General features: G+C 31.0%; 1 protein-coding gene and 1 long non-coding RNA gene across 2 annotated transcripts in view; both read left to right on the forward strand.

The window, feature by feature from the left end:
• LOC111628820 (dipeptidyl peptidase 9-like) overlaps positions 1-23,839 on the forward strand; it is a 38,105-nt gene extending 14,266 nt beyond the window's left edge. Inside the window, exons 7-21 of the mRNA XM_023372661.1 lie at positions 5,039-5,174; positions 5,242-5,455; positions 5,553-5,664; positions 8,445-8,610; positions 8,683-8,753; positions 11,174-11,244; positions 11,331-11,412; positions 17,778-17,913; positions 18,005-18,194; positions 18,292-18,403; positions 22,924-23,026; positions 23,097-23,146; positions 23,220-23,362; positions 23,435-23,546; positions 23,612-23,839. Of these exons, the coding sequence (XP_023228429.1) occupies positions 5,039-5,174; positions 5,242-5,455; positions 5,553-5,664; positions 8,445-8,610; positions 8,683-8,753; positions 11,174-11,244; positions 11,331-11,412; positions 17,778-17,913; positions 18,005-18,194; positions 18,292-18,403; positions 22,924-23,026; positions 23,097-23,146; positions 23,220-23,362; positions 23,435-23,546; positions 23,612-23,704 (1,791 nt within the window). The 3' untranslated portion in view covers positions 23,705-23,839. The remainder of the gene's footprint in view (positions 1-5,038; positions 5,175-5,241; positions 5,456-5,552; positions 5,665-8,444; positions 8,611-8,682; positions 8,754-11,173; positions 11,245-11,330; positions 11,413-17,777; positions 17,914-18,004; positions 18,195-18,291; positions 18,404-22,923; positions 23,027-23,096; positions 23,147-23,219; positions 23,363-23,434; positions 23,547-23,611) is intronic.
• LOC111628831 lies at positions 5,018-5,644 on the forward strand. The gene is made up of 3 exons (XR_002757235.1): positions 5,018-5,174; positions 5,266-5,455; positions 5,553-5,644. It is a non-coding gene; the product is annotated as an uncharacterized LOC111628831 (long non-coding RNA).
• Positions 23,840-24,108: the final 269 nt, after the last annotated feature.

The following is a 24,108-nucleotide window of genomic DNA, read 5'->3' on the forward strand; positions in this document are numbered from 1 at the left end:
TTAATAGAGAGGTTGAGGCGCACGTTTTAAACGTGTAAACGTGTACGTGTGACGTTCGGCGCCGCTTTCCCGTAAGCCTAAAAGTTTGACAATGGTGTTTGGATAGTCGGTGGAATCACGCTCGACATTTCAAACACCATCGTCAAACTTTTAGGCTTACGGGAAAGCGGCGCCGAACGTCACACGTACACGTTTAAACGTGTAAACGTGTACGTGTGACCTCAACCTCTCTATTAAGTTGAAATATTGTATATATTATATTTTGATTTTAAATAGTTTGAGTATTCCTTTCCTTTATAGCAATTATAATATAAAATACACTTTCATAAGAAAAAATTATGTAATTTGAAGATAAACACAATAATAATTTTAGGTGTTTATAATTTCCTATCTGTATTGCAGGAATGCAAGTACTAACAAAGTTGAAACATCAACATATACATATAATTTTCTAAGTTATAAATTATATGTATAATTTTCTAAATTAAAATATATCATATATATATTAACTTACAAAATATACAAAATATTATGAAAAGTGTCTTCAGATCTTGTCCTTTCTACACACCTTAGGAAATCAGTCTCAAGGCAGAGTTGACCTTTCTTTAGAAACTTCTCATATGCCTTGGTTTGTAAAATGTTACAATCTTCCTTCAGGCAACAATATAGTTAAAAAACATTCAAAGGAAGATTGTAACATTTTTACATATTAAGGCAGACAAGGAATTTTTAAAGAAAGGTCAACTCAGCCATGACACTGTTATTTCCTAAGGTGTGAAGAAAGGACAAACTTCATATACTTTTTTTTTTTTTTTTTGTTTTAAATGCAGAAGCTTCTAAAGTCTGTTGTGTTCACATTTCTATGGTCAAGAAAGACTGGCTATGATTACAAATTATTTTTGTATTGTCTTCAAATTATGTGACCAAAGGGTCAGCACCACGTCAGCATTGCCTGTGTCAGGACTGGTGTCTTTGGGGCAGGCACAGAAACCAATGTACTATTAGGTAGTTACTTCACATGAGCAGTCGCATGTGTAGGCAGTCTGGTTTGAAATGGAGGAGGTCTAGAGACATGACAGAAAGAAGGCACCCTACCACAGGTTAAATAAAACTAATATCTGTTTATTTACACAAAAAATTATACATTTCGGACATGAGTTGCAAAATAATTTAGGATTTTGGGACAATAGCAGCGAGTCGTTAAGCACGAGAGAGAGAGAGTTTACAATTGATTGTGAGTTGATAAATACTTGAGGTTGATGGTGCTCAAGGATGGTCTGATGCTCATTGACTGGATGAGGTTGACTCGTTCAGGAATGTTGTAGAAAAAGTTCTTAATCACAGGAAATAGTTCTTCAAAATGTGTAACAGTAGATGAGGAAGATCTCCATAGATGAAGTATCCATTGGAGCTGGATAAGGCACAGTACTAAACAGTTGGAAGAAAGGGTGACAACTGCTCAAATTGACAGTTTTTTGGTATATTAAAACAGCAAAATACAGTCATTTTCGACACTTAAGAAAGATTAAATAAAAATGTTAGATAAAAATAAATAAATAAATAAAAAAATAAAGTTGATTGCAGGGCCATATACGAACTAAGGGTTTTTATACCTTAATTTCTTTTATGTATTTTCATGCCAAGGCTAATTTGTTTGCATCCCTGACATTTAGGTATAAGTCATTAATTTTTGCTGTTATATACTTTTTTAACTTTTCACAGCTACACCTTATCAAACAGAATTATTTATTAATTCCAACGAATGTTTTCAACCTGCTCTATATGCCATCTATGTTATTAAAATTTGGAACATATTTTTTTTTTTTTTTTAATAAACATCTTATATACAGTAATACCCCAAACTTATGCAATAGGTGGGACCGAGCAATAATCGCTTAAGTCGGGGTATAATTTCGCAATTTGTGTAAAATCCAAGTCGGATGTATGTAAGCTAATAAATGTTCTCGTTAATCTTATCTCGTCTTTTGATTCGTTCACGGTTACAAGAAATCACCACATAGTCTGTCAAGTCTCCATAGATATTACAAACACAGAAATAAATAAGACAAAATAAATTGTAGCTATGTGTCGATTCCGCACGACATGTCTGAACATGTAAGCTGAACAATAGTGTGGAGGGAGTGAGTAATCAAGAGTTGCGTGGCGCTCAAACAAAAGACGAATCGACGAGATTTGAAAATCGCATAACTCCAGGTTCGCGTAAGTCTAGGTATTACTGTATTTCTTTTTTCTATGGTCATTGCAAGAGCTGGAAAGTGTACTGTTTTCACGATGTTTGTTTCATCCCACTCAGTGATAAGAGATGCATAGAATAAAAAAATGAAAAGATAAACATAAGAAGAACAGAACAGTGGCTAATGGAGAATGATTTGATCTTAACAAGAGCAGATAAAAGTAAACAATTGGTAATTATGTAAAACCAATTGTATAACAAAGCTGTGGAAGATTATATTTAAAAAATAGATTGAAAAATAGTAGATGGAAAAAATTGTTGTGAGGATAGACAGAAAAGTTAAGAAGCTTAAAGAAACCTAGTTAGTCTCTGTCTTACATTCTAAAAAGGTCACATAACCCTAGCCCCCAAATGCCAAGAATTTTTGCCTTCACAAAAACTCACAAGAAAAACAAGCAACTAAATAAAGATGGAAAACTGCCAAATGTTTAAATTTGTCACACTTAATAGTGTTTGAGCAACAAAAAAACAAGTAAATTAGACCTGTATTACAAAAATGAAATATATCAACTTATATTTTTGAAAAACACCTACATAGACTGGGCAACATGTCCTCTAGTTGGTTGGATATATATCCAACCAACCAGAGGACATGTTGCCCAGGATCTAGCCAAAGTCATATAGGAATTGGAGTGTTTAACTTTAACAGATGAGGAGATAGGAATGGTAATGAACTTTGAAAATATTTATCAATCCATTAAATTAGAATCTTGCTTTGATGCACTCATTGAATTCATGGTTCACAAAATATCTGAATTATCAGTTTATGCAAATGAGATAAAAGGGATGACATCATGTTGTGGAGACAAAAGATAGAGGGTCTTTGTGCAATAAGAAACATCTGGAATTCAGAAAATCTAATTCAGCAATGATACCTGGAGTACAGCATACTATATTGAGAGTGTAACAGACAGTACAATCAAATCAGCCAAGCAAACGCAAACCGATGGCTGCTCAATAAGTTTGAAAAATCCTAGTAGAAAAGGCAAGTGGCTGATTTTGGTTTGCATTGGAAGTAACGGTGGATTTGTTAAAGAAGTTAGCTTAATCTTTAAATCCAAAACACACCTGAGTTATCAAAATGAAATGCATGACAAATTATCCCATAAATGGTTTGAATCAGTTCTACTGAAACTAGAGCACAATAGCTGCATTATCGTGATAATGCAAAATACCACTGTGTAAAATAGAAAAAATCTCCAACTGCAGCTTGAAAGAAACGGCACATCTTGTCATGGCTGTATAAAAAGGTATTATATACCCCCAGGCATGCTGAAGATTGAGCTTCTTCAGTTGGTGAAATTAATGAGGGAGAAACATGAAAAATGTTATTGATAAGTTGGAAAAAGTTTATGGATGCTGAGTGTTGTGTGTTCCTTCATGCCATTATCAGTTAAATCCAATTGAAATGGTAGCAAGTCAAGTGAAAAGTAACTTATCCAGAGAAACACATCTCAAACTACAAGATGTCCAGAGACTGATAAGTTACACTTTTGCAAGTGAGTGCCAAAAATTGGAGGAATTATGTGCAGCATTCAATTAAAGATGAAGACTTCTAGAATGCCAACACTACAGGAAAAGGTCATTCAGCCACACTAATCATCAGCACAGTTGAAAGCAATAGTTGTTATGACTGCAGTGGTATTATGTCACTTTCAGTTAACAAACAGAAATTGGACCATAAACCAAGTTAAAATTGTTTCAAAAAAGTACTCTTTTAAGGACTACCTAATTTTGATTAAAGAAATCAAAACCTATGATGAAAGAGGAAGCAATTACACCAGTGCATTTTATCATAAATTTTCACTTGTAAATACAATTTTTAATTCTATATCTATTAAAACTGAAGCTAATTGTAAATAAATGAAGCAATTATTTATTATATAAAAAATTTTAAGTTTTATTAGAATAATAATAATAATAATAATGTATTTAATATAAATTACTAATTCATAGGTAATGATTATTGAACATTATATTTATCATTTATACTTACAACTAGATTGAGTTGTGATAGACAAACAATGTATCAATGACTGAATGAAGTAATTCCCTTCATTCATTCATTGACACATTACCAGTGTTCCATGGTAATTAGTTGATGCGTAATCTCGGTCATGTGCAGGTGAGGAAAACCTTTGCTCAAAATTGAGCAGCTTCTGCTGATTCAACCTCGACGTGTGGTCTTGCATTGTCACAAAGAAAGTGCACAGTATTCATCTACTTAGTGTTGATAGCATCAGTCAAACGTTGCAGCTGAGTGCAGTAGATTTTGGAAATTAGAGTGGTATTCTGTGGACTGATGTATTTGGTGGGACTCTCACAGATCACTGTGAGTGTCCCACCAAATACACAGCATAACATTGTGCTGATGTGATTTCAGTTTTGGCGCACACAATATCTTTTCATTTACGATTGTATCTCTCAATGTCCTTCATTTACATACACTACAAGAAACTTATAAATGCCATCTGTTGTATGACACTTTCAAATTTCATCAGAGTGGTCTAGAATAATTCCAAAAATTTCTGGAATTATTTCTGTACATTTTTAAGTTAAATAAATATTTCACTCTAGATTTATACATTTCACTACAAATTTGAGATAAGCTGCAATTGAAAATTTTATCTAACAATGCTGCATTATCTATCAGATATTTAAGGATTGAAGTAATTGAAAGAAAGTTTTTTTAATTAAATATTAAATTAAATGTAGTTTTATATAGAACAATATTTATGATAACTAAATTTATTAAAATACAATAAATATATTTACATTTTATAGGATTGTTCCCTGTTTGTCAGTATACAGAGTAATATAAATCATGGTCCATTTGGAGAAGTATATCGGTTGGTACAGAATGGGTCAAAACCCTTTAATATAACAGCCCAATCTCTAGGCTATCTCTTAGAACCACCTTGTAAGTATAATTGTAACGTAAAACTTGATCATTAAAATATATGTTTGCGTTGGATATTATATTTAAGCTGACGACACTTATCTTTTCATAGCCATTTCATTATCGGAATTTGAATATCTGCAGCCCGAACTCTTCAGTCACTCGCTCAAGTCGGGTCAAACAATATACGGTATGATATTCAAACCGCCATTTATGCAGAGCAATAAGAAATATCCGACCGTTCTAACTATCTATGGTGGTCCGGAAGTACAATTAGTTACTAATACATATAAGGGCATGAGGTAATATTTGTAGTTATAAATCAACGGGTGGTAATTTACAAATAAATGCTTTTTCTTGTTTGCAATTGAAATGATCATGCAAGCCTATCTTTATCAGGCATTTGAGACAGCATCTGTTAGCCCAAGAAGGATACATAGTGGTAGCGGCCGACTGCAGAGGTTCGAGAAATCGGGGAATCATCTTCGAAAGTCACATAAAAGGGCGCATGGCAAGTTATACATATTTTATTACTACAAAATAATTTTAGAAAATATGATTTTACATATAAAAGAATTAATTTAGAGAATTTTTAAATAAAAACAAAATGATGTTTCATTTCATTATCATTAAATGTAAAATAACAAAAGTGTATACCATAGCAAAATTACATAAATACTCAATATTGAATGCATACTTCATATTGAAATCAAGCCACAATAAATCTTAAATCTCTTATTTAGTTGTTACAAATATTAATAGAAAATCTTCTTCTTTGGCCTTAGTCCCGCTTAACAGCGGGGTCGTAACAAATATTAATAGAAAATAATCAATGTAAATCAAAAGTAGTGTCAAACCTTTGTGATGTTTGATACCATTTTCATTTGTAAAAATCAGACTTATTCTCTTTCTCTCTGTTTTTTTTCTTTCAGACCATTTTAAAACCTTTTTTGTAGTTAAAAACCTGATTAGTCACGTAGTTACAAGAATTTTATTGTGGTTTTCAATATTTTGCAAATTTTTAAGCACTTCCAACCAAACACTATTTAATAGATCCTTCTTTGACACTTATGGCCTTTCATAAGCATTAACAGAAATTTATATTTAAGTATCATACTGAGTGAACACAAAAGATGGAAGTGATTTTAATTGCCTTGAACTTTTTCTTGAAATTTCAGAAGAGATGCCAACAAGAACTGCTTACAGGGAAAACATTGCTGAATTGGATGAAAATTTTGATGAAACAGTTAAATGTTACAGCCCTGGAGGGATGATACAGAGCAGTGTCATTAAACAAAATGAGTATGTTATGACATCATTTTAAATGAAACGTGATACTAAACCTTGTTGCATTCTCATTACGAATGACACTTTTGTTGACTACTTGTTTACTAAAAGGTTGGTGCAAGCTACCTTTTGAGTCTAAACGACTATCAAATATAAGGTGTGTTGCAAAAATATAAGGCCATCCCAATTGTTTGAAATAATAAATTTTTATTACAATTAAACAAAAAAATTAGCAACATGAATAAATATAGATGTAAAAGAATTACTTATTCTATTTACAATCAAAAATAATGGTGTTGCAAAAATATAAGGCCAGTGGCATTTAATAGCCAGTGAAACCATCATTTTTCAAAATAACCTTATCATTCCTAGAGTTAACCAGATTTTGCAGCATATTTAAATCGATTTTTTCCTACACACTAACTATTGCAGCTTTGAGTTACTGCGGTATTGCTTTCTTCCTGCATACATATCTGTAGCTATTAAATTTCATATATTTTCTATGGGTTCTAATCATGGGAATAAGAAGCCACTCCATGATCCTGAATGCCATTATCCAGTAACCACTGATAAATGAAATTTGCTTCGTGCATTATCTCGTTGCAATTGCCAGAATAGACCACCAATTTTCTTTCCAAATGTCACAAGATATAAGAGGTTTTGATACCCAACTGCCTTTGTTCAGCCATTTATGAATGCTAAGTTAATTTTTCAGACCATCCAAAACCTGCCCATATCATGACTGAGCCCCTCCTTGCTGATGTTTGACAAACAAAAACTCCTATCTTCTAAGATCATGCTAATAAAATTGCCAACCTTTGGGACCATCCAAATTGATCTTTTTCTTATCAGTACAAGTAAATTACACCATTTTGAAGTCCACGAAATTTTATCTTTGGTCCATATCAGTCATTTTTGTTGTTGTTGTTTTAGGTATGGTGTTGCTTTTCTATGTTTATACACTAGATTTTTTTTATTGATTTTTACCATCTGGAAAAGGGAATTTGTAATAGCTCTAGCAGAACTTCCAGACTGATGGATGGCCCTGATTTGACCAAACTCAAAGGTGGTTTAGGACTTATCTCTACCCATTGTTAAAATTAGTCATCACAACAATTAATGGTGTTATAAATTCAAATATGTCTCTTATTTGCAATTATGAAGAGCTAGCATTTCTTTATAATTATTAAATTATAGGTAATAGTGAAATATATGAACAGCTTATCTGTAAAAGTTTCTTGTGTGCACTCATGGAGCCTACCATTATTTGGTATTGCACTGTAGAAGTTTTACAACTTATAATTTTCCTGACACGGAGAATAAAAATCAATTTATAAAAACAATAAATGAAATCCCACTTAAGGTTACCTGCTGACTCCACATGGTGCTAATATCATGTGATCAAAATGGGAAGAAAATGATTCTCATTGTCAGTTGGTCAATTTCCACTATCAGGATGCACACATGTTGTGATTTGTCTGTTCATCTCAAGATGAACAACTGTGTACAAACCTGAGGAGAATGTTAACCTATCCAATGTTCAAAGTTCTGTCTGTTGAGCCTAACGAAAATTACATGTTTTTGAAAAGAATAATTGTGGCTATTGTATCATCTGAAATTATTTTTTTATTTTGCACAANTTCATTATGTTATATAAATGTTTTTTATGTTCTCGTGACTATTTTTTTTTTTAATACTTTATTTAATTATTTTATTGTTTAAACTTAGTTTAAAAACATAAAATAAATAGTATAAATAGAAATTTATTAAAGCAGGGGGTTCTCCTTTGAGAAGATAAAGAATTTAATAAATTTCTGGATTTGCCAATATTTAAAACATAAGATTTAAATATAAAACATAAGATATAATAATATAATAACAATAAGATTTAAATAAAACATAAGATTTTATTTTATTTATAAATTTATAAACTAGAAAGGGAACAGTCCAAGATTGATTAACAAATATTTTTTAATTACAATATTTTCTTTTGCATGTTTACAGGTACATGATGTGCTTCATTTTTTCACACAAGAATCAGAAGATGAGCTTACATTCTTATGGGCAAGTGAGGAAAGTGGCTTTCGACATTTATATTTAATAACTGTGAGCCTGTTAATGGAAAACTTTTCTGATTATATCGTTAATAACACATTTGAAAAACCAGAAAGTGAGCCCTTGGCAAAATTTTACAATTTATTTATTTTCTTCGTGGTCTGAAGCACTAATTTTCTTCTTACAGCTTTTTCTAGTAACAGAGTTCAAAAGAAAATTACTTTAACTGAAGGAGAATGGGAAGTCTCTGACAAAGATGTAAGTTATCATCATTTGTTTTTAATTGTTAAAGTTAGTCCCAGAATTATGTAACTTTGGGCTTGTGTACATTATTTTTGGTATAGTTGTAAAGGTAATTTTTGTGTAATTTTATTATAATGTGATTAATTTTGTGGTTGATTTGGTTTGGAAAATTAAAATAATAAGCATGTTTTACTTGCTGGTATGTAAGAAAGTCAAAATTAGATATTTGACTTCCCTCTCAATTTCTAAAGTGAACTATGCTAATAGAAATGCAACGTGTTTTTCTGTATTTTATTTGTTACTAAATATTTCTCTATATTATCCATTATTTCTTGCATGTCGACTGCATAAGGTGACTGATTAGTAGCTGTTGGACTGAGTTAAATAATTAAATTACCAATTAGAATTAGAGGTTAGGCTAAGTATGCTAGCAAATTTGAATTTTTAAGTTTAGTAACTATTTTGAAGACATTTTACTCAGGTCTAGGTATATTCAAAAATTATTTTAATATAATAAATTTAAATATAGCAGTTACCATCTTATATCTTATCTTATCATTTATAGATATTGTTTGTATTAAACAAAAATTGTTGAAATTTATAACTGCTTCAGTAGATATTCAATCACACACAACCTTATATAGCAGCACAAACTGTTATTAAACTAGTGTTTTTGTCATATTCAACATCCTTTGTCTGGTTTGTTAAACAAAAGTCAAACAATTTAAAAATCAAATAAATTACAAGTGCTAATGGAAAATGGAATTAAAACATTAAAATGTCAAGCAAGGTTTAAAAAATTGAAATAAAATAATTTTTTATTGCATATAAGATCATATTTTATTTCAGTTTTTTAAACCTTGTTTGGCATTTTAATGTTTTTTGTTCCATTTTCCATTAGTGCTTGTAAATTGTTTGATTTTTAAATTGCTTGACTTCTGTTTAGCAAACCAGACAAAGGCCATTCAATATGACGAAAACACTAGTTCAATAAAGGTTTTTGCTGCTATACAAGATTTTTATGATTGAATTGATGATAAAATATTTTTATATTCTGGCCTATTGGAATATTAAAATAACCATATGCACAGAAAAAATTAACATTTTTAATGTTATGAGTGCACACTCAACACAAAAAAGAACCGTAGATGGCTAATGCAAATGCTGTTTACCTGCCAACATGTTACTTTTATTCATAAGTCCATTCATGGTGAATAAAGTCCATTCTTCAAATTGAAGACACTTTTCTTTTATGATAGGTATTTTTATATTATAGAATAAATTCTATATTTAATGGATCTATTATAGATAACACATTAAATCTTCATTAAATTACTGTGGTATCAAAAATATCACTCATATTAAAAAGTTGTTTTGAAGGAATTTGTAGCATATAGCAATCTTGTGTACTGTACATATAGCAAGTTTTACTGTAATTGTTTACAGTAAAACCTGCAAAAGCTGGAACTTAGCAGGACTATTTTGTTTTTCCATATCTCGCAGGTTTTCTGCCATTAACAGGATGTAATCTTACCGCTTTTCTATTGCCTATACAAATGCGACAGAAATGTTTATTTACACATATATGGGATTGGATGAAAAAATAAGGCTTTTTATATTATGTTCATAATTTGTTAGATATGTTTGCATACATTATAAAGATTTTACATATAAATAAGTGGACAAAGTTTAGTTTTTAACAAAACAATCTAGCATCAATGGGCCTCATTCAGAATAATCCTTAATGCAACAGACCTCATACAAAAAAGGAAGTGGAATAAATCTAACCCTCTCCACTCAAAAATCTGGAACAGTTATCACATCTTAGGAAATAAATTTTCAATAATGAATGAACACTATCCATAAACCTTAGATGGAACATGGTTGAAATTTTAAAGTTTCCTCCACCCTGATAAAAGGTGCCGGGGTTGCTTAAGTTTTGTGAAATTAAAAAGGTCTGTGAAAAAAACAAAATAAGCCAACTTTTTAATCAATTTTTTAATTAAATGCATATCTTACAAGATATTTCTTGGGGACATTATAAATTGACCACCTGACATACAAACATCCAGAAATTTAGATTTTAATATGTAGTTTCATTATGTTATATAAATGTTTTTTATGTTCTCGTGACTATTTTTTTTTTAATACTTTATTTAATTATTTTATTGTTTAAACTTAGTTTAAAAACATAAAATAAATAGTATAAATAGAAATTTATTAAAGCAGGGGGTTCTCCTTTGAGAAGATAAAGAATTTAATAAATTTCTGGATTTGCCAATATTTAAAACATAAGATTTAAATATAAAACATAAGATATAATAATATAATAACAATAAGATTTAAATAAAACATAAGATTTTATTTTATTTATAAATTTATAAACTAGAAAGGTACTTGAATATTAAAATAATTAAAACTATATTTTAAATAAGGTGTGGGTTCAGGAAGAAAAGAGATTAGTGTTCTTCATTGGTCTGAAAGACACTCCTTTAGAAAGACATTTGTAAGCATTAATTAATTTTTTTAGTGTTTTTCTTTATAAAATAATTATTTAATAAATTTTTAATATACTAATTTAATTTTTTTCAGATATGTAGTTTCTTTAGATTATCCAAGGAACATAACTTGCTTGACAGTTCCTGGATTTTCTCATGTTGTAGCAATGAATAAGGTAAGGGCAATTGTTTTTGTGGTATTTTTGTGTGTACACATTAGAGAGGTTGAGGCGCACGTTTTAAACGTGTACGTGTGACGTTCGGCGCCGCTTTCCCGTAAGCCTAAAAGTTTGACAATGGTGTTTGGATAGTCGGTGGAATCACGCTCGACATTTCAAACACCATCGTCAAACTTTTAGGCTTACGGGAAAGCGGCGCCGAACGTCACACGTACACGTTTAAAACGTGCGCCTCAACCTCTCTAATGTGTACACACAAAAATACCACAAAAACAATTGCCCTTACCTTATTCATTGCTACAACATGAGAAAATCCAGGAACTGTCAAGCAAGTTATGTTCCTTGGATAATCTAAAGAAACTACATATCTGAAAAAAATTAAATTAGTATATTAAAAATTTATTAAATAATTATTTTATAAAGAAAAACACTAAAAAAATTAATTAATGCTTACAAATGTCTTTCTAAAGGAGTGTCTTTCAGACCAATGAAGAACACTAATCTCTTTTCTTCCTGAACCCACACCTTATTTAAAATATAGTTTTAATTATTTTAATATTCAAGTACCTTTCTAGTTTATAAATTTATAAATAAAATAAAATCTTATGTTTTATTTAAATCTTATTGTTATTATATTATTATATCTTATGTTTTATATTTAAATCTTATGTTTTAAATATTGGCAAATCCAGAAATTTATTAAATTCTTTATCTTCTCAAAGGAGAACCCCCTGCTTTAATAAATTTCTATTTATACTATTTATTTTATGTTTTTAAACTAAGTTTAAACAATAAAATAATTAAATAAAGTATTAAAAAAAAAATAGTCACGAGAACATAAAAAACATTTATATAACATAATGAAACTACATATTAAAATCTAAATTTCTGGATGTTTGTATGTCAGGTGGTCAATTTATAATGTCCCCAAGAAATATCTTGTAAGATATGCATTTAATTAAAAAATTGATTAAAAAGTTGGCTTATTTTGTTTTTTTCACAGACCTTTTTAATTTCACAAAACTTAAGCAACCCCGGCACCTTTTATCAGGGTGGAGGAAACTTTAAAATTTCAACCATGTTCCATCTAAGGTTTATGGATAGTGTTCATTCATTATTGAAAATTTATTTCCTAAGATGTGATAACTGTTCCAGATTTTTGAGTGGAGAGGGTTAGATTTATTCCACTTCCTTTTTTGTATGAGGTCTGTTGCATTAAGGATTATTCTGAATGAGGCCCATTGATGCTAGATTGTTTTGTTAAAAACTAAACTTTGTCCACTTATTTATATGTAAAATCTTTATAATGTATGCAAACATATCTAACAAATTATGAACATAATATAAAAAGCCTTATTTTTTCATCCAATCCCATATATGTGTAAATAAACATTTCTGTCGCATTTGTATAGGCAATAGAAAAGCGGTAAGATTACATCCTGTTAATGGCAGAAAACCTGCGAGATATGGAAAAACAAAATAGTCCTGCTAAGTTCCAGCTTTTGCAGGTTTTACTGTAAACAATTACAGTAAAACTTGCTATATGTACAGTACACAAGATTGCTATATGCTACAAATTCCTTCAAAACAACTTTTTAATATGAGTGATATTTTTGATACCACAGTAATTTAATGAAGATTTAATGTGTTATCTATAATAGATCCATTAAATATAGAATTTATTCTATAATATAAAAATACCTATCATAAAAGAAAAGTGTCTTCAATTTGAAGAATGGACTTTATTCACCATGAATGGACTTATGAATAAAAGTAACATGTTGGCAGGTAAACAGCATTTGCATTAGCCATCTACGGTTCTTTTTTGTGTTGAGTGTGCACTCATAACATTAAAAATGTTAATTTTTTCTGTGCATATGGTTATTTTAATATTCCAATAGGCCAGAATATAAAAATATTTTATCATCAATTCAATCATAAAAATCTTGTATAGCAGCAAAAACCTTTATTGAACTAGTGTTTTCGTCATATTGAATGGCCTTTGTCTGGTTTGCTAAACAGAAGTCAAGCAATTTAAAAATCAAACAATTTACAAGCACTAATGGAAAATGGAACAAAAAACATTAAAATGCCAAACAAGGTTTAAAAAACTGAAATAAAATATGATCTTATATGCAATAAAAAATTATTTTATTTCAATTTTTTAAACCTTGCTTGACATTTTAATGTTTTAATTCCATTTTCCATTAGCACTTGTAATTTATTTGATTTTTAAATTGTTTGACTTTTGTTTAACAAACCAGACAAAGGATGTTGAATATGACAAAAACACTAGTTTAATAACAGTTTGTGCTGCTATATAAGGTTGTGTGTGATTGAATATCTACTGAAGCAGTTATAAATTTCAACAATTTTTGTTTAATACAAACAATATCTATAAATGATAAGATAAGATATAAGATGGTAACTGCTATATTTAAATTTATTATATTAAAATAATTTTTGAATATACCTAGACCTGAGTAAAATGTCTTCAAAATAGTTACTAAACTTAAAAATTCAAATTTGCTAGCATACTTAGACTAACCTCTAATTCTAATTGGTAATTTAATTATTTAACTCAGTCCAACAGCTACTAATCAGTCACCTTATGCAGTCGACATGCAAGAAATAATGGATAATATAGAGAAATATTTAGTAACAAATAAAATACAGAAAAACACGTTGCATTTCTATTAGCATAGTTCACTTTAGAAATTGAGAGGGAAGTCAAATATCTAATTTTGACTTTCTTACATACCAGCAAGTAAAACATGCTTATTATTTTAATTTTCCAAACCAAATCAACCACAAAATTAATCACATTATAATAAAATTACACAAAAATTACCTTTACAACTATACCAAAAATAATGTACACAAGCCCAAAGTTACATAATTCTGGGACTAACTTTAACAATTAAAAACAAATGATGATAACTTACATCTTTGTCAGAGACTTCCCATTCTCCTTCAGTTAAAGTAATTTTCTTTTGAACTCTGTTACTAGAAAAAGCTGTAAGAAGAAAATTAGTGCTTCAGACCACGAAGAAAATAAATAAATTGTAAAATTTTGCCAAGGGCTCACTTTCTGGTTTTTCAAATGTGTTATTAACGATATAATCAGAAAAGTTTTCCATTAACAGGCTCACAGTTATTAAATATAAATGTCGAAAGCCACTTTCCTCACTTGCCCATAAGAATGTAAGCTCATCTTCTGNAAGTCGGGGTATAATTTCGCAATTTGTGTAAAATCCAAGTCGGATGTATGTAAGCTAATAAATGTTCTCGTTAATCTTATCTCGTCTTTTGATTCGTTCACGGTTACAAGAAATCACCACATAGTCTGTCAAGTCTCCATAGATATTACAAACACAGAAATAAATAAGACAAAATAAATTGTAGCTATGTGTCGATTCCGCACGACATGTCTGAACATGTAAGCTGAACAATAGTGTGGAGGGAGTGAGTAATCAAGAGTTGCGTGGCGCTCAAACAAAAGACGAATCGACGAGATTTGAAAATCGCATAACTCCAGGTTCGCGTAAGTCTAGGTATTACTGTATTTCTTTTTTCTATGGTCATTGCAAGAGCTGGAAAGTGTACTGTTTTCACGATGTTTGTTTCATCCCACTCAGTGATAAGAGATGCATAGAATAAAAAAATGAAAAGATAAACATAAGAAGAACAGAACAGTGGCTAATGGAGAATGATTTGATCTTAACAAGAGCAGATAAAAGTAAACAATTGGTAATTATGTAAAACCAATTGTATAACAAAGCTGTGGAAGATTATATTTAAAAAATAGATTGAAAAATAGTAGATGGAAAAAATTGTTGTGAGGATAGACAGAAAAGTTAAGAAGCTTAAAGAAACCTAGTTAGTCTCTGTCTTACATTCTAAAAAGGTCACATAACCCTAGCCCCCAAATGCCAAGAATTTTTGCCTTCACAAAAACTCACAAGAAAAACAAGCAACTAAATAAAGATGGAAAACTGCCAAATGTTTAAATTTGTCACACTTAATAGTGTTTGAGCAACAAAAAAACAAGTAAATTAGACCTGTATTACAAAAATGAAATATATCAACTTATATTTTTGAAAAACACCTACATAGACTGGGCAACATGTCCTCTAGTTGGTTGGATATATATCCAACCAACCAGAGGACATGTTGCCCAGGATCTAGCCAAAGTCATATAGGAATTGGAGTGTTTAACTTTAACAGATGAGGAGATAGGAATGGTAATGAACTTTGAAAATATTTATCAATCCATTAAATTAGAATCTTGCTTTGATGCACTCATTGAATTCATGGTTCACAAAATATCTGAATTATCAGTTTATGCAAATGAGATAAAAGGGATGACATCATGTTGTGGAGACAAAAGATAGAGGGTCTTTGTGCAATAAGAAACATCTGGAATTCAGAAAATCTAATTCAGCAATGATACCTGGAGTACAGCATACTATATTGAGAGTGTAACAGACAGTACAATCAAATCAGCCAAGCAAACGCAAACCGATGGCTGCTCAATAAGTTTGAAAAATCCTAGTAGAAAAGGCAAGTGGCTGATTTTGGTTTGCATTGGAAGTAACGGTGGATTTGTTAAAGAAGTTAGCTTAATCTTTAAATCCAAAACACACCTGAGTTATCAAAATGAAATGCATGACAAATTATCCCATAAATGGTTTGAATCAGTTCTACTGAAACTAGAGCACAATAGCTGCATTATCGTGATAATGCAAAATACCACTGTGTAAAATAGAAAAAATCTCCAACTGCAGCTTGAAAGAAACGGCACATCTTGTCATGGCTGTATAAAAAGGTATTATATACCCCCAGGCATGCTGAAGATTGAGCTTCTTCAGTTGGTGAAATTAATGAGGGAGAAACATGAAAAATGTTATTGATAAGTTGGAAAAAGTTTATGGATGCTGAGTGTTGTGTGTTCCTTCATGCCATTATCAGTTAAATCCAATTGAAATGGTAGCAAGTCAAGTGAAAAGTAACTTATCCAGAGAAACACATCTCAAACTACAAGATGTCCAGAGACTGATAAGTTACACTTTTGCAAGTGAGTGCCAAAAATTGGAGGAATTATGTGCAGCATTCAATTAAAGATGAAGACTTCTAGAATGCCAACACTACAGGAAAAGGTCATTCAGCCACACTAATCATCAGCACAGTTGAAAGCAATAGTTGTTATGACTGCAGTGGTATTATGTCACTTTCAGTTAACAAACAGAAATTGGACCATAAACCAAGTTAAAATTGTTTCAAAAAAGTACTCTTTTAAGGACTACCTAATTTTGATTAAAGAAATCAAAACCTATGATGAAAGAGGAAGCAATTACACCAGTGCATTTTATCATAAATTTTCACTTGTAAATACAATTTTTAATTCTATATCTATTAAAACTGAAGCTAATTGTAAATAAATGAAGCAATTATTTATTATATAAAAAATTTTAAGTTTTATTAGAATAATAATAATAATAATAATGTATTTAATATAAATTACTAATTCATAGGTAATGATTATTGAACATTATATTTATCATTTATACTTACAACTAGATTGAGTTGTGATAGACAAACAATGTATCAATGACTGAATGAAGTAATTCCCTTCATTCATTCATTGACACATTACCAGTGTTCCATGGTAATTAGTTGATGCGTAATCTCGGTCATGTGCAGGTGAGGAAAACCTTTGCTCAAAATTGAGCAGCTTCTGCTGATTCAACCTCGACGTGTGGTCTTGCATTGTCACAAAGAAAGTGCACAGTATTCATCTACTTAGTGTTGATAGCATCAGTCAAACGTTGCAGCTGAGTGCAGTAGATTTTGGAAATTAGAGTGGTATTCTGTGGACTGATGTATTTGGTGGGACTCTCACAGATCACTGTGAGTGTCCCACCAAATACACAGCATAACATTGTGCTGATGTGATTTCAGTTTTGGCGCACACAATATCTTTTCATTTACGATTGTATCTCTCAATGTCCTTCATTTACATACACTACAAGAAACTTATAAATGCCATCTGTTGTATGACACTTTCAAATTTCATCAGAGTGGTCTAGAATAATTCCAAAAATTTCTGGAATTATTTCTGTACATTTTTAAGTTAAATAAATATTTCACTCTAGATTTATACATTTCACTACAAATTTGAGATAAGCTGCAATTGAAAATTTTATCTAACAATGCTGCATTATCTATCAGATATTTAAGGATTGAAGTAATTGAAAGAAAGTTTTTTTAATTAAATATTAAATTAAATGTAGTTTTATATAGAACAATATTTATGATAACTAAATTTATTAAAATACAATAAATATATTTACATTTTATAGGATTGTTCCCTGTTTGTCAGTATACAGAGTAATATAAATCATGGTCCATTTGGAGAAGTATATCGGTTGGTACAGAATGGGTCAAAACCCTTTAATATAACAGCCCAATCTCTAGGCTATCTCTTAGAACCACCTTGTAAGTATAATTGTAACGTAAAACTTGATCATTAAAATATATGTTTGCGTTGGATATTATATTTAAGCTGACGACACTTATCTTTTCATAGCCATTTCATTATCGGAATTTGAATATCTGCAGCCCGAACTCTTCAGTCACTCGCTCAAGTCGGGTCAAACAATATACGGTATGATATTCAAACCGCCATTTATGCAGAGCAATAAGAAATATCCGACCGTTCTAACTATCTATGGTGGTCCGGAAGTACAATTAGTTACTAATACATATAAGGGCATGAGGTAATATTTGTAGTTATAAATCAACGGGTGGTAATTTACAAATAAATGCTTTTTCTTGTTTGCAATTGAAATGATCATGCAAGCCTATCTTTATCAGGCATTTGAGACAGCATCTGTTAGCCCAAGAAGGATACATAGTGGTAGCGGCCGACTGCAGAGGTTCGAGAAATCGGGGAATCATCTTCGAAAGTCACATAAAAGGGCGCATGGCAAGTTATACATATTTTATTACTACAAAATAATTTTAGAAAATATGATTTTACATATAAAAGAATTAATTTAGAGAATTTTTAAATAAAAACAAAATGATGTTTCATTTCATTATCATTAAATGTAAAATAACAAAAGTGTATACCATAGCAAAATTACATAAATACTCAATATTGAATGCATACTTCATATTGAAATCAAGCCACAATAAATCTTAAATCTCTTATTTAGTTGTTACAAATATTAATAGAAAATCTTCTTCTTTGGCCTTAGTCCCGCTTAACAGCGGGGTCGTAACAAATATTAATAGAAAATAATCAATGTAAATCAAAAGTAGTGTCAAACCTTTGTGATGTTTGATACCATTTTCATTTGTAAAAATCAGACTTATTCTCTTTCTCTCTGTTTTTTTTCTTTCAGACCATTTTAAAACCTTTTTTGTAGTTAAAAACCTGATTAGTCACGTAGTTACAAGAATTTTATTGTGGTTTTCAATATTTTGCAAATTTTTAAGCACTTCCAACCAAACACTATTTAATAGATCCTTCTTTGACACTTATGGCCTTTCATAAGCATTAACAGAAATTTATATTTAAGTATCATACTGAGTGAACACAAAAGATGGAAGTGATTTTAATTGCCTTGAACTTTTTCTTGAAATTTCAGAAGAGATGCCAACAAGAACTGCTTACAGGGAAAACATTGCTGAATTGGATGAAAATTTTGATGAAACAGTTAAATGTTACAGCCCTGGAGGGATGATACAGAGCAGTGTCATTAAACAAAATGAGTATGTTATGACATCATTTTAAATGAAACGTGATACTAAACCTTGTTGCATTCTCATTACGAATGACACTTTTGTTGACTACTTGTTTACTAAAAGGTTGGTGCAAGCTACCTTTTGAGTCTAAACGACTATCAAATATAAGGTGTGTTGCAAAAATATAAGGCCATCCCAATTGTTTGAAATAATAAATTTTTATTACAATTAAACAAAAAAATTAGCAACATGAATAAATATAGATGTAAAAGAATTACTTATTCTATTTACAATCAAAAATAATGGTGTTGCAAAAATATAAGGCCAGTGGCATTTAATAGCCAGTGAAACCATCATTTTTCAAAATAACCTTATCATTCCTAGAGTTAACCAGATTTTGCAGCATATTTAAATCGATTTTTTCCTACACACTAACTATTGCAGCTTTGAGTTACTGCGGTATTGCTTTCTTCCTGCATACATATCTGTAGCTATTAAATTTCATATATTTTCTATGGGTTCTAATCATGGGAATAAGAAGCCACTCCATGATCCTGAATGCCATTATCCAGTAACCACTGATAAATGAAATTTGCTTCGTGCATTATCTCGTTGCAATTGCCAGTATAGACCACCAATTTTCTTTCCAAATGTCACAAGATATAAGAGGTTTTGATACCCAACTGCCTTTGTTCAGCCATTTATGAATGCTAAGTTAATTTTTCAGACCATCCAAAACCTGCCCATATCATGACTGAGCCCCTCCTTGCTGATGTTTGACAAACAAAAACTCCTATCTTCTAAGATCATGCTAATAAAATTGCCAACCTTTGGGACCATCCAAATTGATCTTTTTCTTATCAGTACAAGTAAATTACACCATTTTGAAGTCCACGAAATTTTATCTTTGGTCCATATCAGTCATTTTTGTTGTTGTTGTTTTAGGTATGGTGTTGCTTTTCTATGTTTATACACTAGATTTTTTTTATTGATTTTTACCATCTGGAAAAGGGAATTTGTAATAGCTCTAGCAGAACTTCCAGACTGATGGATGGCCCTGATTTGACCAAACTCAAAGGTGGTTTAGGACTTATCTCTACCCATTGTTAAAATTAGTCATCACAACAATTAATGGTGTTATAAATTCAAATATGTCTCTTATTTGCAATTATGAAGAGCTAGCATTTCTTTATAATTATTAAATTATAGGTAATAGTGAAATATATGAACAGCTTATCTGTAAAAGTTTCTTGTGTGCACTCATGGAGCCTACCATTATTTGGTATTGCACTGTAGAAGTTTTACAACTTATAATTTTCCTGACACGGAGAATAAAAATCAATTTATAAAAACAATAAATGAAATCCCACTTAAGGTTACCTGCTGACTCCACATGGTGCTAATATCATGTGATCAAAATGGGAAGAAAATGATTCTCATTGTCAGTTGGTCAATTTCCACTATCAGGATGCACACAGGTTGTGATTTGTCTGTTCATCTCAAGATGAACAACTGTGTACAAACCTGAGGAGAATGTTAACCTATCCAATGTTCAAAGTTCTGTCTGTTGAGCCTAACGAAAATTACACGTTTTTGAAAAGAATAATTGTGGCTATTGTATCATCTGAAATTATTTTTTTATTTTGCACAAACAAAATAGATATTAATTTTTATATTAAAACTAACTTTCAAAATATATTAACAAATGTAATAATCAAAAAAATTATAGCGACTAGCAACATCTAGTTTCAAAAATGCTGAAACAAGATATCTCCGGTCAACTGGTTGAGGTCAGAAGTCACAACCCTGAGATTTGTCTGGAATAACACAGGACAGGTTAAAGTTGAGTATCACTATAGGCAATTTGTTTGTTAGAAGTGATCATTGACATTACCTTTTCACAATAACAGTTGTTGCCTTCAGTATCATCTCCCTGGTCATCAACAGTTTCAAACAAAAGCTGTAGAAAGGGTTTGTGAAGCATTCAACATAAGTCCAAAACAATTCCAGCAGAAAGCAGTTTGGAACTAGGAAATCTGCAAATCTGTATGTATATATGTTTTGTACAATAAATTATAAAAATTCTGATCATCCATGCTCTAAAAGTTAGCACCCTTTCCACATCTTTTGATAGTCGGTAAGGTCATCCAACACGACTCCACTAAATTTTAAATCATAAGAGGCACTTAAGATGCAAATGTATGTCACTGAACCAACCAACTTTGAGGAGTTGAGAGAGAGAATTTGGAATGAAATCCTTTGCATCCCAAGTCAGCATTGCGTGAAACAGTTTGAAAACTTGCCAATAGGTTACAGTTGTGGCAGTGGACATGCAGAAGGATACAAGTGTGGGCATAAATTAAAATTGAACAGTTTAGAGATATTTTAAGTTGTGTTTTATGAAATAAATTACAGGCAACTAGAATAATTTCCATCTCTGTGCTCACCCAGTATTTTTTGTTGGCCATCTTGGTGCAGATCCCTTATGTGACAGATTTCTAAACTATAAAATAGATTCAGTATGTAGCCCTGTAGAACACTTGTTTAAGCATATCCAATAAATGTTAACTAATTAAAAGTTCAGTGTTCTGTTTTGGAAATTTAAATTTATAATGTAGATAAGGGTGTGAATTCGGGGTATGTTGAACCCCATTCTGACAACACTAATTTTGAAGTGGTGGGTTTGTTCTGGTCTAACCCCACTCACTATCAGGATGGTAAATTATTATTATGGTTTAGGAAAGATCGTCAAGGTCTTCCTTTTTTGTCAGTTCTCAACACTACTTATTTATATTTGTGAACTAAGATAAGTTAAATTTTGTTTTATCTTCCAATTGGGATAAGATTTTAATTGAATCTTTAACTGGAACTTACAAGGGTTTCTTTCAAGTCACGTTAACATGAACCAACAATGGAGTTAGGCACTACTTAGACAGTTTAAAATATAAAACTATATTTATTATATGAGATTATCATAATGAATGAATTACTAAAATTAATATTAGGATAAATTCGACAAACTAATTAGATAAGAATATCAACCTGCAATCTATAATTTTACTGAAAGAGTTTATATATACAATTTATCATTTTACCTTGAGTATCTTGTATTGTGAACGTTGACTATTGCTTCCATTTTGCGAGAACCAGGCACAATGAAACAGACTATTTATCCGTTGGTCACTCAGTGAGGATGCCAAACCAGGAATACGGCTCATTTTGGGTTAAAGCTATGCCAAGAGCAATGTCTAATGGTGATCTTTGCCCTTTTATATGGAGTTGCCATCCAATAAGATTATTTGAACCTGACGCCATACTTTTGTTGAGAGAAGGAATCCAGGCAACTGTATGGAGAAGTTCAGGTGGTTCACTGCTCTAAAACACCTATCATTTTTGGAGGAAGTAAATATCCTTCTCCCTCAGTCAGAGGAAGTCACTGATAAATATTATTTCAATTCAAGTTGATGGAAAAATTAAAAAATTAACTTGGGGAGATATTTTACTGAATTTTTTTTACTCCAGGTTCTCACAACTCTGCTCATGAAATGAGCATTCTTCAAGTGTTACATAAATGTGTATGGCTGAACACTGTTCATTTCATGAATATAGTTGCATAATTGATTGCTAAGAGTTCTAGATAAATGGAAAGAATCATTTTGCAATATCAAAGAATAATGTTTTAGCATTTGGATTATTCGCTGTAATTAGCTGTTATTCAATATCTTTGTGCTAAATGTGCTTTGTTTCTTTATTTAGGGAACTGTGGAGATTGCAGACCAAGTGGAAGTGTTGTTAAAACTGGCAGAAACTACAAATTACATTGATTTGGACCGGGTAGCCATTCACGGTTGGTCTTATGGTAAGCTTTTAGATACTGTGGTACACATTTTTCCATGCGATTTTCTTATCTGCAGTTTTACTTGTCATAGGTGGTTATTTATCACTAATGGGTTTGGCACAGAGACCAGATATCTTCAAGGTAGTATTATTTAAATTTAATGTTTTTCAATTAGTGTTTTAATAGAAGGTATAAGTCTATTTGATGTTTTTAGATTGCTGTGGCAGGAGCTCCGGTCACATCTTGGAATCTCTATGATACGGGTTACACTGAACGCTACATGGACACTCCCACAAATAATCCTGAAGGTTACTCGAACGGTTCGGTGCTTTCATACGTCAGTCAACTGCCAAACAAGTGAGTTTTTATTCTGTCAATTTGCATGCTTTCTGAATTTTAATTCATGTGCTTTTCTTTCTTTTTTTATAGCGAGAACAGACTCCTAATCATTCACGGTTTAATGGATGAAAACGTTCACTTTTCTCATACAAGTCAGCTCATCAATGCCATGATCAAAGCGGGAAAACCATATCAGTTACAGGTAATGATAAAATCTTTTCTAATAATGGATTAAACAATGAAGATACTTAAAATTTGGTTTGACAGGTGTATCCTACTGAGAGGCACAGTCTGCGCCATTTGGATGCCAGTGAACACTACGACACTAAGCTATTGAGTTTTTTCCAGCAGTACCTATAAATTTTTTAAGTACAAAACATTTTTCATTCAACTTGACAATATTCTGATTTGTTATTTGATGGTGAATTTAAAAAAAAAAAAAAAAAAGATCTAAAAACTGATGATCGTGTGATTCCGACAAATGGATATTTTAAACGTGACGAGTTGGACAGTTAATTCTTCGATTATTTATTATCAGCATCTCTCTGACATTGGCTAACAGCAATGAAGTCACACGGTGCTTGACATTTTAATAAGTAAATGAACGGTTCTTTCCAAAATTTGATTGCCATACCCATAAACATTGGACGTAATGAAGTTATGCATCTAATTCAGAGTGACTTTTTCGATATCTTTTTTTTTTAATTTTTTTTTTTTGTTCTTTTTAAGTCTTCCTCTCATCAATGCCCAATGTTTAATAAAGT

This window comes from Centruroides sculpturatus, unplaced genomic scaffold, assembly GCF_000671375.1.
Source record: "Centruroides sculpturatus isolate CEXI.00-Female unplaced genomic scaffold, Cexi_2.0 scaffold585, whole genome shotgun sequence".
Classification (NCBI taxonomy): domain Eukaryota; kingdom Metazoa; phylum Arthropoda; class Arachnida; order Scorpiones; family Buthidae; genus Centruroides; species Centruroides sculpturatus.